The following is a 15,675-nucleotide window of genomic DNA, read 5'->3' on the forward strand; positions in this document are numbered from 1 at the left end:
AGGAAAACAAACAGATTCATCCTAGAAAGGGTCAAACCGGGCTGCTCCTTGGAGGCAAGGATTCTAAAGCTCCATCTAACATACTTTGGACATGTTGCAAGGAGGGACAGGTTCTTGGAGAGGGACATCATGCTTGGGAGGGTGGAGGGACAGCACAGAAGGGGAAAGCCCCTTTTGAGGTAGACTGATTCAGTGACTGGGGTAATTGGGATGGGTGTGTCAGAGACAGTGCGATTGTCACAGGACAGAGCGGAGTTTAGGGCTGCTGTACATAGGGTCGCTATGAGTCTCAAGCGACTCGATGGCACATAACAACAACAACGACATTATTGTCATGACAGGAGTCCAGAACGAAGGCTGCACAGTGGAGTGGACCTGCAGGGAGGGATTGTATGACAATGAAAGAATTTTTCCTTTTACTTTTCGAAGAGAAGAGCAAATTGGGGTGGGCATGGGGTGTTGGGCAGGGAGAAAAATGCAACAACGAATGAATGGAAATCCAAAGTCTCTGTAAACTTTCATTAAAATTAATTTTTAAAAAATATTAAAAAAAGAAGAAAAGGGCAGGTCCAACCCATCAGCTGTTCTGAGGGGGAAAGATGTGGCCGTCGGCTTAGGTAAAGACTCACAGCCTTGGAAAGCCATTAAAGGGCGTTCGACTCTGTCCTGTAGGATCACTGTGTGTCAGCGCTAACTCCGCAGCAGTGCTCTGTGCCTGGGTTTATAATCCCATTTGGGAATGGATTTTCTTTGCTATGTTTTTGTTTGTTTTTTTAAATTCTTTTTAAATTATTATTATTTTTGTGTGAGTGTACCGTCAAATCAGGTCTGACTGGTACAGGAGGAGATTGTCCCTCCTTCCCCGGCAAAGCATCTGATGGATTCGAACCGTGCGCCTCTAGGATTGTAGTTGCAGCTCCTTGCCACTAGGCCACCAGAGCTCCCCCTCTTTGCTATATTAATGATTTACTTTGCTATGCTAAAGTACTCAAGAGCAACGGTGTCTCTCTGGAGACTAAGGTGCGCCTGATACAGGCCATGGGTTTTGCAATCACTTGTTATGCATCAGAGAGTTGGACAATGACTAGAGAGGACAGAAGGAGAGTTGATGCCTTTGAGCTGTGGTGCTGGAGAAGAGTACTGAATGTACCATGGACTGCCAGGAAAACAAACAGATTCATCTTGGAGAGGATTAAACCAAGCTACTCCTTGGAGGCAAGGATTCTGGGGCTTCGTCTGACATACTTTGGACATGTTGCCAGGAGGGACAGGTCCTTGGAGAGGGACATCATGCTTGGGAGGGTGGAGGGACAGTGCAGGAGGGGAAGACCCTCTATGAGATGGATTGATTTGGTGACGGGGGTAATAGGGATGGGTGTGTCAGAGGCAGTGCAGTTGGTGTAGGACAGAGCAGGGTTTAGGGCTGTTGTGCATAGGGTCGCTATGAGTCGCAAACGACTTGAGGGCACATAACAACAACATGTTAATGAGATAGTAGTGGTAGTGTTGTCGGTGTTTGGTGGTGTTGTTATGTGTCTCAGTCAGGTCCCAATCAGAGTGACGATAAAACTGAACCCTGCCCCATCCTCATGTAGTGGTGTTGGTGGTGGTGGTTGTTATGTGCTTTCAAGTCGCCTGCAACTCAGCGCCCCTATATACAATAATTCTGCAGTCTGCCCTGTCCTGAGCCAGTCTCTGACTCCAACACATCTAATCCCACTGTCCCTGTTACTGTATCAATCCATCTCATCTGGAGTCTTCCTCTCCTGCTCCCACCTTTCCAAGCATGATGTCCTCACCAAGGACTGGTCTCTCTTGGCCATGTGCCCAAAGTATAAGACAGAACTTCAAAATTCTTGCCTCCAAGGAGAAACTTGGTTTCACCCTCTCCAAAACAGATCTTTTTTTTTCTCCTGTGGTGGTCCACGGTATGTTCAAAACACTTCTCCAGCATCTCAATGCGAATCAATTTTTCTGTCATCCATATTCATTGCTCAGCTCTCTGATGCATAGAAAGTAATTGTGAAGACCATGGGCTGGAAAAGGCACACCTTAGTCTCTAGACTGACATCATTGCTCTTCAGCACTCTGAAGAGGTCCCTGACAGAAGGTTTTTCCAGTGTTGATTGTGGAGCCGAGCGAGCTGAAATTGTTAACATTGTGGTACTTGAGCTCAATGCTGCCGTCATTGCTGCCGTCTCTGTGTCAGAACATCTTGTTGTGGGGCTTCTTTCTGCTAACGCAGACTCTAGTGTATGTGGACATATTTTTGCAGGGGGGATGGGACCTCACAGATGCAGGGCCTTGGAGTGATGCACTGTCTACATACCTGGGCCAAGCAGCCCTGGCCAGACATGGCATCTCTCATTGGACTGCCTGGGGAATTCTGCCCAGTAACTAGTGATGTAATCAAAGTTGGTGACTAATGGAATGAAAGCACCCAATATTTAAGTAGAAGAAATCTAAGCAAAAAGGGGAAAAAAAATCAGAATCCCTTTCCTGGGAAACTCCCCAGGAGCATCTTTTCTTGTCCACACGGGATGGAAAGGTGGGCACGTAGGCTTGGCTGCCACTATATCATCCACGGCTCCACGAGCTCGTTAGATCTAAGCAGAAGGAGAGGTACCTCCTGTTGCCAGAGAAGCTATGTCAACCTAGTAACAGGTGACATCACCAAGACAAAAGGTTAAGTGAGCTCCTTTACTCCTGAGGTCACTGAGCCCTGGAAGGCGCTACATCTGCCTGGTAACTGCTGACGTCACTCTCTCCACGAAAGCAGCAAATCCACTGGATCCAGCACAAGGCGGAACCTGCCCTAGTAACCAATGGCATGACTCCACTGAAAACGGACTCTGGCTGGAGACTAAAGAGTTTATTAATCATATGGAAGGCCAAGGTTTGAAATATGGTCAAGGGGAACCTCACAGATAAAATAAAAAAACTAAATTTACCTGAAGCAGTTGATGTCCCTGACCTCTGACGTAGTTTAGTTTTTTCTGTTTGGGTTTTGTTTTGTTTTTTTTCCTCGTTGTGTACCGTCAAACCAGATCCAACTGGCACAGGAGGAGACTGTCCCTCCTCCAGTGAAGCATCTGTGGATTCGAACCGCAAGCCTTCGGGATTGCAGCACAGCTTCTTGCCACCAGGCCATCAGAGCTCCCTTGTAGATTGGTTTTTATGAGCAGCATGTCCTGAGTCCAGCTAGGAGCTGCTCACCCCACCTGACCACGTCCAAAAAGCTAAATGAGGCTGGTGACCGTGGAGACTCGTGTAGATAAATATCCACCAAAGATCCCAAACCCACTTCCTCCATCTCAGAACACAGACAGCCCCCAGAAGGAGTCCACTGTCATCAAGTTGATTGTGGCTCATAGTGACCCTGTGGGACAGAAAACCGCCTGTGGGTGCCCACAGCTCTAACTTTATGGAGCAGACCACCTTGTTCTCCCACAGAGCGGCAGGTGGGTTCAACCGTCAGGGACTCGACCGCTGCCTCACTAAGGTTCCTCAGACACTCCCTTCTCCTCCCAAAATCAAGCGTTCAGACCCCATTCATCACAAGCGGTTTTATTTCCCCATTGTGGGGAGCTATAAGTAGTGTTTATGGTCCCTGAACCCCCAGGACTCCTCAGCCTCCCCGAACCCCACCAGCTGGGTCAGGGCCCTCAGAAGGGCAGCAGCCTCGACTCCCGAGGTCTATCCTCCCAGAATAGGGGCTGGTTCTCGGAGGAGCTGGGCCAGCGTGGTCCATATAGAAGACACTCCTCTCCGTGGTTCCAAGAGCAGTTCATGAGCTTTGGGCTCCCCGCGAGGACAAGGCCAGCTACAGGTGGCAAGACCTGGCCAGGGCCTTTATCCAGGGTACAATGTCCCCTGTGGGGCTACGCCTTAAAAATTAACCAGCCGGACTCAGTCTGGGGAGAGACATGAAAAAAGTGGGTGAGTGAAGAGAGAAGAAAGTGGCATAGAGACAGTGAAGTGAGACAGAAAAAGACAGAGGAACTGACTCACAGATACCCAGGTGAGCCCCAAGCACTGACCTTTGGTTCCAGCCTGGGTAGGTGGTGGTGTCCCCCCAGGGGGCAGCATCGGAGAGCGACTCATGGCCTCAGCCATCCAGTTCAGGACACGACTACAGTTCTGAACCTGAGGAGCAAAAGGGGTGTCAGGGCAGGTGACTGGCACCCCACTGCCCAGCACAATTGCTGCACACTTCCAGATCGATCCCAGGTCCTCACCTCCTGCTCCAGCCTTTTCAGACGCTCATCGAACTGGCGCATCTGTCCCAGCTGCTTCAAGGCAGTGTCCACCCTTAAAAATGTCAAACCACGCCCACCGTGGAAGCCACGCCCCTGGCGTACCACCTTCCCAGGCTCCGCCCTCACCCGCTGTCTTTGCAAGCCCCACCCCTTGCCTCCTCTCTTGCGCCCCCAGGCCGGAAGCCCCGCCCCTACAGGCCCCGCCCTCACTTCTGCGACGTGCGCTTCAGGCGTTCAGAGTCGCTTTCCCGCTTGTCCCGAGCACGCGCTAGCAAGAAATTCTCTTTTTGCACCGATTCCCACGTCAACAGGTTCCGCTCATCCCTTAGGGAGAGGGTGACACCTGGGGGCGGAGTCCAGAATGGCGTCAGAGGCCCGCCCTAGTCTCAGGCCACGCCCACATACATCAGGTCACGCCCATACAGCGATCTCTCCCGCCCCTGTGCGTCACTAAGCCACGCCTCTAACACCGCAGGCCACGCCCATGCCACGCCCACAAAGGACATGCAGTCCACCCTGTTTCATGCCACCGTGGTCTCCCGGGGCCGCTCTCACGGAAATGCCCGGGGTGCGGAGAGTCCGGGGTCCCGGCCCGGTGTCTGCGCAATTTGTGGAGGACGAGGCGCACGTGGGAGATGATGATGAAGGGCGGAGCCAGCGCGGGCCTGGAGTGGAATTCTCTGATAAGGCTGTAGCGCTGGAACTTCCAGTAGAGGTCACTGTTGCCCTGTACTTTGCCGAACGTGTAACTGCAGAAGCCAGAAGTCAAGGGTCAAAGGAGTTCCCGGGCAGGGGATCAAGATTACGTTGGGCAATATCTGTTCCAAGCCCAGGGCAGCAGGCAGGGGTCAAGATCAAGGAAGTCAGAGGTTACCATAGGGAGGAGCTTGAAATCACGTCTGCAGAGCTAAGGGTTAGATGTCAAGTTGGGGATGGCCTCGTGGATTAGGGTATAGGTTGGAGTCAGACTCTGAGGTCAGTCTGGGCTCAGGGAGACGATTTGAGTTTGAAGTCCAAGTCAGAAATGGGTCTAGCTGGGGGTCAAGCCAACATTAGAGGTACATCAGAAGTTCAGACACTGAAGACAGGATTCAGGAGTCTGGGCTCAACAAACATGGTGGACTCCAGCTCAGAGGGCAGTCGGGCCTCACCTGAACATCGCGATGAGCAGATTGACCAGCAGGATGTTGGCCACCAGCAGGAAGATGATCAGGAGCAGAATGACCAGCCAGTTGGCATAAGTGGAGACACAGGAGCCACCTGTGATTGACGTGCGCACCCAGAAGCCGTTCTCCCAGAAACCCTCCTCGGACGTGCAGTTGGCATGCTCCATGAGGATCACTGAGAAGAGAGACACTCAGACATGGGGACTTGGAGAAGGCAGAACGCAGGGGGCTGGGTGACAAGGACAGAGACCAGAGGGAGGGAAGGGCAGAGGCCGAGAAAAGTGGACAGAGTCTTAGGAGGGAGGACATCATGGACCAGGGGAGGGGAGACGGAAACTCAAACACAAACAGGATGTCAGGTAGTCTCATCCATCTTTACCATCCATCTCATCCTGGGGGATCTGCCCAAAAATCTGCAGGTAGGGTCGGTAGAAGACACGCCGCAGGATATCGGGGAGAGTGCGGTCCTTCGGCCTGAGAAGCCCCTCCGTGGCCACCCCATAAGCAACCAGCCACACGCCGAGGAAGAAGAGGAAGAAGAACACATCCTTCACCTGCCATGACAGGAAGATATGGTGCCTCTTGGCTTTCCCTGTACAGAATCCTAAAGCATCAGTCCCCGCCTTGGCCCCGCCCCAACACAGGCTCCGCCCCTTTGCTGTCTATTGCCTGGGTGACCCCGCCTCAATGTAGGCTCCGCCCCTTTGCCTGTCTGTCGCCTGGGTGACCCCGTCCAACGCAGACTCCACCCCTTTGTCGGCCCGTTAGCCCCTCCCCCTGTCCCGCTGGCCCCGCCCCTCACCATCTTGTTCACTATGACAATCTTGGGCCCCAGCTGTTTGTTGACTGTGAAAATGTGTAGCAGCCTCACAGTAAAGATCATAAAGTCCAGGCAGAGGACGGCGCGACCAAGATCATACAGGTGTGGGGTCAACCTGAGGTATGAGAAGAGGGAGACATCATTCAAGGGTCACAGGATGCAAAGAAAAATGGAAACCACTCCAACCTCACGCTTCAGATGGGGCTGTGGCCACCACAGGGCTAGACCCTGGACTCTGCCCGATTCGCTGCTGTTTACTTGGGTTTACTCAGTAGAAGTTGGACGCTGACTAATGAAAACTGAAGAATAGATGCCTTTGAGCTGTGCTGGAGAAGAGAACTGGCTGTCCCACGGTCTGCCAAAAGAGGAAACAGCCCTGCACTGGAGAAGGTGCAACTGAGGTGCCCCTTAGTGTCAAGGACAGCGGAACAACGTGGTCTCGCATACTTTGGAGGTGCCAGTCCTTGGGAAAGGACATCATGCTGGAGGGTCAGCAAAAAAGCAGACCCTCAGTGGGGTGGATTGAGACACGGTGACTGCCGCTGCAGCGCTGAGCATGGCAGAGAGGTGAGGCTAGCGCACTGTGGGGCCAGGTTTCTCTCTGCTGGCCACAGGGCATGTAACGACTCAGTGCCAAGCTGCCGAGAAGGGAGCTTGCACCCTTTAGATACTGGCTCAGTGAATAACAATTTCCAGGAGGGTCTTGATTGCGGATTCAGTTGCACATGCCGCTGAAGTATCTGTCTGGCCTATAAAAGGCAAAATATATCGAAGCCTGCAAACCAATATGCAAAAGAAACGCAATCTAGAATTGTTTTTAAAAAATCTTGATACAAATTTCCTTCCAAAGAACTGGGGGAACAAAACCAAACATACAAACGTATTGAGCTTCAATCAAGTCAACCCACCCCCTATGTTACGAACACTCCCACAGCAACTCAGGGCACCCTAACAGGGCAGCTGGTCTCTCAAGCTCTCATCACAGAAGCAGATGACCAGGCCTTTTTTTCTAAGTACTGCTGGGTTTGAACAGCCAACTTTTTAGTCGGTGGCCAAGATGAACCATTCTCCCCACAGAGAGGCTGTTCCATCCACACGGGTCTGGAAAAATGCAATATGCTTCGTTCATTCCATGTTGAAGATCACTGGGCATTTCTCCCTTGCAGGATAAGATCTTTGGATTCCTTCCCCAGCCCATGTAATAATTCTCCATTCAGCTGAAAATGCTGGGCTTGATCATTTCAGTCCTAAATTTAAAAAGGCAGCACATCGCCTTAATCCTTGGTCTCAGAAGTCATTTCATACAAAACGCTGTATGAGGTAAATGGAAACATTCCTTCCCTGTAAAATTTCTTCTCTTTCATCCTATCTGCTTACATACTGGTGGTCCTCAGCTCACGGGAGAGATTCTGTTGTCAGTTCGATTAAGTTGACTAAATCTTTTCCACCATCCCCTCGACATTTTCATTATTGTTGCCTTTTCTTTTCAGTATCTTTAGAAATTAAATCTTGGGGGAGCTCAGGTGGCCTAGTGGCAAGAAGCTGCAACTACAGTCCCAGAGGTGCACGGTTCGAATCCACCAGATGCTCTGCCGGGGAAGGAGGGGCAATCTCCTCCTGTACCAGTCAGATCTGATTTGCTGGTACACGCACACAAAAATAATAAAATTTAAAAAAAAAAAGAAATTAAATCTTTACTTGTATTTTCATGTTGGAAACATTTCCTGCAAACTTCCAGCTTTAATATCTGCATTCCTTCCTTCTCCAGCTACACTGATGCCATCTAAGCAAAACACAAAAACTGGGTTATGAGCATGACTTGGGGTAACTCCCGTGTTGTAAATGGGGGACCACCCTGTTCATGCTGAATTACTTGGTAATATTTCTAAGATAGAACTATTGTTTACTATTTCTGTTGTTATTGTTATGTGCCGCCGAGTCACCTGAGACTCATAGCAACTCTATGTACAACAGCCCTAAACTCCGCCCTATCCTGTGCCAACATCTCTGTCTCTGACACACCTACCCCCATTACCCCATTCACTGAATCAATCCATCTCATCGAGGTCTTCCCCTCCTGCGCTCTCCCTCCACCCTCCCAAGCATGACATCCCTCTCCAAAGACTGGTCCCTCCTTGCAACATGTCCAAAGAATGTCAGATGGAGCTTCAGAATCCTTGCTTCCAAGGAGCAGGCCGCCTTCACCCACTCCGGGACAAACCTGTTAGTTTTCTTAGCAGCCCATTGTATATTCAATACTCTCCTCCAGCACCACAGCTCAAAGGCATCAATTTTCCATCTATCCTCCCTAACCATTGTCCAACTCTCTTATGCGTAGCAAGTGATTGCAAAGACCATGGCCTGTTTCAAGGGCACCTTAGTCTCCAGACTGACATCGTTGCACTTCAGCACTTTAGAGAGGTTTCTAACCACAGACTTTCCCTTTGCAATACGTCTTTTAATTTCCTGACTGCTGGTGCCAAGAGTGTTGGCTGTGGAGCCGAGTAAACCAAAACCATAAACAATTTCAATCTCTTCACCATCCATTGCGACGCTGCCAACTGGCCCAGTGGTGAGAATCTTTGTTTTCTTGATATTGAGCCTCAATCCATACCGATGGCTGCAGTCCCTGACCTTCCACAGCAAGCGCTTCAGGTCCTCCTGAGTTTCAGCAAGACAAATATTTCACAGAGCCTGGGAGAATCACTCTTCTTGTGTGATTGACTGCCTCTGAAAACCTGCCGGAGGGTGAGCTATGGGTCGTTTCTAACTCGACAGTACACAACAACAGTACCTTACATGTTGGACTGTAACTGGAAGGTCAACAGTTCAAAACCAGCAGCCACTCTGGGAGAAAGAAAAGCAATTCTCTCTCACAAAGATTCACGGCCTTGGAAGCCCTTTGGAGGATTGGCAGGAGTTGGAATCGAGCCAAGGGCAGTGTGTTTGGGTTTAGAACGGCGTTGGGAGCCCGGCTGGTGCGGTGAGTAAGCATGAGAAGTGGTGTCTGAGACAGAGCTGACTCAATAACAACCGGTGTCACCGCTGAAGCCCTGAAGTCACCTAACATGTTGTGTTGTTAACCCAAGGCCGTGGGTCTCCAGCGGTTCAAACGGACAGTGTCCTCCTGTTCTGACTTACAGCCTGGGACCGCTCGCTGGTGGGTCGCTGTGAGTCAGAACTGAGGCTGAGTTTTTTAGTTGTTTTGTTTTGTTTTGTTTGGTGAGAAAAATTTGTATTTAGAATTAGCCAGCTGGACTTAGTGTAGATGATCCCAATTTTGTTGGCAACATGCAAAGCATCACAGTCAGGAACAAGTCGAACACAGGCCTTCTCTCCCTCAGGCCTAGTCAAAGTGTTGACCTTGGCCACATCAATGTCACAAAGCTTTTTTACAGCTTGTTTGATTTGGGGTTTGTTGGCCTTGACATCCACAGTGAACACAAGTGTGTTGTTATCTTTTATCTTCTTCATGGCTGACTCAGTGGTCAGGGGAAATTTGATGATGGCCTAGTGGTCAAGTTTGTTTCTCCTGGGAGTGCTCTTCCAGGGGTATCTGGGCTGCCGTCGGAGTCTCAGCGTCTTAGGCTGCCAGAAGGTGGGTGATGTGCGGATCTTCTTTTTGTTTTTGGCTGTGGATGCCCTTCAGGACGCCTTCTTGGCCTTTAATGCCTTTGCTTTGGCTTCAGTTTTGGGAGGGGCAAGGGCTTCCTTCTTCATTTTCGGTGCCATCTTTGTAGAAAGGGCTGAGTTTTAAGGCAGCAGGAAGCAGCTTCTTAGTGAATTGGTTGAGGAAAGCTTGATCAGTAGTCACTGCGCCCAGACACCCAAGCCATCAAAGAGACTGTGGGCCTCTGAAATACACTCCTCCCCAGACCGGTTCCAGGAGCCCGAGAATGAAAAAAGAAGCCTCCAGGGTGAAGGACTGGAACATAGCAGGTGTCCTCTGGGTATAATGTGGTCTTATCTTCAGTAAAAAATGGAAGAGAGTTCAATGAGAAACCCTCCATCCGCCCTCTATCTCTTCAAGCTCTGCATTTTTGTCTCCCTGCCCAATAAAAAGAAAGAGTCCACTCAGTAAACGCTGGCAAGCAGAACACGGCCTCATCTGACCATCGGCCAGTGACACTCAGGAACACGTCGACGGCAACCAGATGCCACATTTTCAAAAGAAAATTAAAAAAGTAAGGAGAGACAGGTCCTTGGAGAGGGACATCGTGCTTGGGAGGGTGGAGGGACAGCGCAGGAGGGGAAGACCCTCTATGAGGTGGATTGATTCGGTGACTGGGATAATCAGGATGGGTGTATCGGAGACAGTGCGATTGGCACAGGATAGAGCAGGGTTTAGGGCTGTTGTACATAGGGTCGCTGTGAGTCACAAGTGACTCGACAGCACATAACAACAACAACAAAGGCGTACAAACAGGAAAGAGTCTCGGGAGATGGTGGCGAAAGTGAAACAGCTGCAGAAAAAGAAACAAAAGATACTGCTATTTGTGTAAAAGGGAGTTCTGGTGGCCTAGTGGCAAGAAGCTGCGCTGTAATCCCCAAGGCTCAGGGTTCAAGGCTACCAGCTGCTCCACGGGAGGAAAAATGGCCAATCTCCTCCCACGTGATTAACTGCCTCCGAAAACCCACTGGAACGTCAGCTAGGGGTCGGCTCCGACTCGACAATACACAACAACAATTTGTGTAAAAAAAGCAATTGGAGGGAGATCTGGTGGCCTAGTGGCGAGAAGCTGCACTGCGATTCCTGAGGTGTGTGGTTCGAATCCACCAAATGCTCTGCTGGAGAAGGAGGGACAATCTCCTCCTGTACCAGTCAGATCTGATTTGAGGGTACACCTAAAAATAATACAATAAAAATAATAAAAAGAAAAGGAAAAAAGTGGCTATAAAATGAGACCGACAAGACTCGGCATTTAAAATCTCTCCTGAGCAGAGAGGGAGCCACCATCCAGCCCCGGGCACTGCCATGCGGGCTCACAAGATGCTGGGCAGAGAAGACAGAAAGGACCCTGGGCTTGGAGATGACAAGGACAGGCTTCCAGAGGCAGGGACAGCGCGGCTTGAGACCAGAAGGAGATAGAGGAGTCAGCGAATGAGAAGAAGAAAAAGTGTTTCAGAAGCGCACAGCATGTGCCAAGACTCAAAGACAAGACAATTTGTCCGCTAGGACATTCTGGCCTGTTCTTTGCTCTTTCTCTGGAAAGTATGACCCAGCAACTAGAGATAAATTCAATTCATTGTCATTAAAGTCAGAACTGACTCACAGCTGACCATTCCGAGGATTCCTCAAGGCTGTAAATCGCACGGGAGGAGACTCCTCAGCCGTCTCCAGTGGAGACACTGGTGCATTTGAACCAACAAAGAGGTTCCACTGTTGGGGTTAACAGCAAAATTCCCTACAGCTCACGCCACCAAGAGGGGGAGAGGAGGGGGAGGAGGGGACGGGGGAGGGGAGGAGAGGGTGTCAGCAGGACCGGGCCAGAGTGCAAAGGTCCAGGGGGTACTCACCTGCAACCCACCCCCAGGAGGAAGCAGGTGAGGGCCACCAGGTCACACTGGTTCCAGGTGTCGGCCAGGTAGAAGCGCAGCCTGCGGCGCAGCGGGGTCTGGCCATGGCCGTGGCCGTGGCCGTGGCCCTGGGTGGCCAGGCTGCCCCAGCCCCCGCCCAGGCCCTGGCGGAACTCCTCGCACAGCAGCGTGAAGGCCCAGAAGTACAGCAGCAGCTCCAGGGCACTGACCGCCGCTGGCCGGAAGTCGATGAGCAGCACCCGAGCGAACAGCAGCAGGAACAGCAGGTAGCTGACCACGTTGCCCATGAAGGCCGTCACCGGGGCGCCCCAGAAGTGGGACCAGCGGGAAAGGCACGGGCTCGGCCTGTGCGCCCCACAGCAGCCGCTGCCGCCTCGGGACTGACTGGTCACCCCCAATGGCATCTTCTCTGTGGGTTCTGCTGGCCTGAGGGACAGAGGAGACCAGGTCTTGTTTCAATCTGACCTTGACCTTGACCACGATCAAGAACTCTAATCTTCACACCCATGTTTATCGTGGCTTTGTTCACAATAGCCAAGAGCTGGAGACCACCCAAGTGCCCATCAACAAACAAATGGACAGAGAAGCTGTGGTGTATTCACACAATGGAATATAAGGAAAAACAAGGAACTCATGAAATAGTATGCTAAATGGGTGACCCTGGCAGACGTTATGCTGAGTGAATTATCTCAGGCACAAAAGGACAAATACTGCATAGAGCCACTGTTGTCAAACAAGACTGACATTGGGGTTGGGGGGAAGACTGAGAAAGATGGGATAAATTATGTATACTGCATTGAAACAGATGAGGGAGAGAACTGTTTGAAAGGGACATACGATTAGGTATTATTGTCATGACAGGAGTCCAGAACGAAGGCTGCGTAGTGGAATGGACTTGGGGGGAGGGATTGTGTAACAATGACCGAATTTTTCTTTTACTTTTCAAAGAGAAGAGAGAACTGGGGGAAAGGGGTGGGCAGAGAGAAAAGTGCAACAGTGAGTGAATGGAAATATAAAATCTATGTAAATTTTCATTAGAATTAATAATAAATATTATAATAAAAAGAATACTGTAAAAAAAAACCCCACACTAATCTTTTCACACCTGACCTGTTTGACCTTCACAACCTCTAACCTGCCTGACCTGTGACACTCCATCTGACTCCTTTCAGCCCCTGGAGACACCCCCTAGGCGTCCTGATGGTACTTTGAGTTAAAAGCTGCACTGAGAACCAAAAGATCAGTGGTTCGAACCCACCAGCCTCTCCAGGGAAGAAAGATGAGATTCTGCCAGAGAGATTTACAGCCTTGGTAAGACTACGGCACAGCTCCACCCTGTCCTATGGGGCTGCTGAGGGTGGGAACCAATTTGAGGGCAGTGACTTTGGTCCTGGTTTGAGGTGTGACCCTTGGAGCTCCTGAGTGCCACAGACTTGACTACTAGCTGAATGGGTGACAGTTCAAATCCACCCAGGGACACCTTGGAAGGCCAGCCTATGGACCCACTTCCAAAAGTGAAGTTCTGAAACCATGAGGGCACTTCTACCATGCCCATGGGGTCACCCCCCGTGAGCTGGAGTGAACCCTAAGACCACAAACAGTAACAACATTACTAATACTAATACTAATACTACTAATAATAATAATGATAATTTTAAATACCACCTTCATTCCCTCAAGCCCCAGTGCTGACCTCTGGCACATGTCCGACTTTGAATCCAAGTCTTAAGTTCTCTCATGACCTCTGACCTCATGACTCACCTCAGACCACCTACCTGACCTCTGCCCCCAAGCATCTCTGACTCTCCTCCTTACTTTCACGAGCCCAGCCCCCAATTTGACAGTGCATGTCCCTGGCTATTAACCTCCGACCACAGTTTAAGACATCAGATCATCCAGTCTCGTTTTTTCCCATGGAGCTCTGGTGGAACAGTGGCTAAATACACTCATCTGATAACCAAAAGGTCGGTGGTTCAGACCTAGCTGGAGATCCTTTGTAAAAATTTAAACTCTTGGCGAGCTCTGGTAGCCTAGTAGCAAGAAGCTGCACTGCAATTCCAGAGGTTCATGGTTCGAATCCACCAGATGCTCTGCTGGAGAAGGAGGGACAACGTCCTCCTGTACCAGTCAGATTGGATTTGACGTGGTACACACACAAAATAATAAAAACAAACAAACAAACAAATCCCCCACCATACTTAAAAAAATGAAATAGAATGTTTATATCAAACTCCTGATAATAGGAGCCACATACAACACTGCTTGAGGGACTTGGTGCTTGCCACAAGACCACCAGAGCTCCCCAAGAATGGTTTTTATAACAGCCCTATGTTATATTCTGGGCTATAGTCTTCGCAATTACGTGCTATACATCAGAGAGCAGGACAGTGACTAGGGATGATAGGAAGAGAATTGATGCCTTTGAGCTGTGGTGCTGGAGAAGAGTGTTGAATATACCATGGACTGCTAGGAGAACAAACAGGTTTGTCCTGGAGAGGGTGAAGCCAGAATGTTCCCTGGAGTCAAGGATTCTGAAGCCTCGTCTGACATGCTTTGGGCATGTTGCAAGGAGGGACTGGTCCTTGGAGAGGGACATCATGTTTGGGAGACTGGAGGGGCGGCGAAGGAGAGGAAGACCAATGATGAGATGGATCGATTCTGTGAGTGGAGCGGTGGGAATAAGTGCATTTGAGACAGCGAGGTTGGCACAGGATAGAACAGCGTTTGGGGCTCTTGTACATAGGGTCACTATGAGTCGCAAACAACTCGATGACACAAAACAACGTTATATATATTAGGGAATCAGAGAAAGGACTTGGAGTTAGATAAAACAGCAGATGAATGATTACGAAAACCTTCAATCCACTCAATCATAATTGCTTTTTAAAGCTGGAAAATGGAGAAAATTGATTTCCAGTGACTATGTCATTGGTGGAAGGTCCAAGCTTCAGGTTGGCAGAACCAACCAACTGGGAGACTTTCATGGTCTCTTTAGGGGCTCAGCAAAGTCACTATCTGTCACAGTCCCCGGTCACCACTGGGCTTGCCCTGAGTCCCTGACACTCCTGAGGCCTCATGGGCCACTCTGACTTCACACAGTGCTGGGTCCACCCTGAGCGCAGCTCCGACTCACCTCACAGGCCCTTCCCCATTGATGCCCTTATCTATGTCTCCCTCCGGATCCCTCTCTGCAGACTCTTCTTTGGACTTCCTAATGTGGAGGAAAGAAAAGTCCAGAATGAGGAATGGTGGGGAGAGGAAACCAAGTCTCCAGAGAGGCCCACACTTCTTCACCCAGAGACAGAAAAGCCCCTTGAGAATCACCTCCAAAGGCTTTTCCCCAAGACACAGGGCCAGAGGTGCAGAGGAATGGCATCTAGAAACACTGCAAAGAACTCCCCCAAAAGCGTGCCTCCCAGAACATGCTTCCCAGCCTGAGCAGTGGGCAGACCAAGTGGGGAAAGGCGGGCAGGAGTGGCCAGGAGAGAAGAACTCAGGACCCCTGTGTGTAACAAGCTGAAGCAGACGACTGACCTGAAGGTGATGAGGTGGGTGTAGATGAGTGGGGGGCAAAAGAAGGTGAGGACCAGGGCCCAGACGGGCGTGGTGCTGTCCATCTCCCCCCACCACTTCTGTGTCAGCAGAGACTGTGGGGGGTGGGGTGGGTGTGATTAAGGCGTCTGAGTCTCCCCAACTCCCAGAGTCCACTCCCTAAGACCCCAGGCAAAAGTTGGGCCACAGCGCCACAGCACAGAGTCAAGTGCCCCAAGTTGGGGGGGTAGGAGGGAGGGGAAGATGACTCACGCTGCTTTTGACACTGTAGGTCAGATCCTGGGTTAAGCATTTTACACAGATTAACTCACTACCGTATATGCCTTAGAAAACAGGTAAC

The 15,675-nt window shown here is 50.4% G+C and overlaps 1 protein-coding gene across 1 annotated transcript in view; it reads right to left on the reverse strand.

Annotated features, from left to right (window-relative positions):
• Window positions 1–3,881: 3,881 nt before the first annotated feature.
• Window positions 3,882–15,675, reverse strand: part of TRPM4 (transient receptor potential cation channel, subfamily M, member 4) — a 45,295-nt gene continuing 33,501 nt past the window's right edge. The window contains exons 15-25 of the mRNA XM_006898735.1: window positions 15,318–15,430; window positions 14,917–14,994; window positions 11,763–12,209; window positions 6,228–6,360; window positions 5,805–5,979; window positions 5,411–5,600; window positions 4,815–5,008; window positions 4,470–4,602; window positions 4,239–4,311; window positions 4,012–4,146; window positions 3,882–3,914 (exon numbers count right to left, since the gene is read on the reverse strand). Of these exons, the coding sequence (XP_006898797.1) occupies window positions 3,882–3,914; window positions 4,012–4,146; window positions 4,239–4,311; window positions 4,470–4,602; window positions 4,815–5,008; window positions 5,411–5,600; window positions 5,805–5,979; window positions 6,228–6,360; window positions 11,763–12,209; window positions 14,917–14,994; window positions 15,318–15,430 (1,704 nt within the window). The remainder of the gene's footprint in view (window positions 3,915–4,011; window positions 4,147–4,238; window positions 4,312–4,469; window positions 4,603–4,814; window positions 5,009–5,410; window positions 5,601–5,804; window positions 5,980–6,227; window positions 6,361–11,762; window positions 12,210–14,916; window positions 14,995–15,317; window positions 15,431–15,675) is intronic.

Source organism: Elephantulus edwardii, unplaced genomic scaffold (assembly GCF_000299155.1).
Source record: "Elephantulus edwardii isolate Elephantulus edwardi_28Jun2011 unplaced genomic scaffold, EleEdw1.0 scaffold00236, whole genome shotgun sequence".
In the NCBI taxonomy this organism is placed as follows: Eukaryota; Metazoa; Chordata; class Mammalia; order Macroscelidea; family Macroscelididae; genus Elephantulus; species Elephantulus edwardii.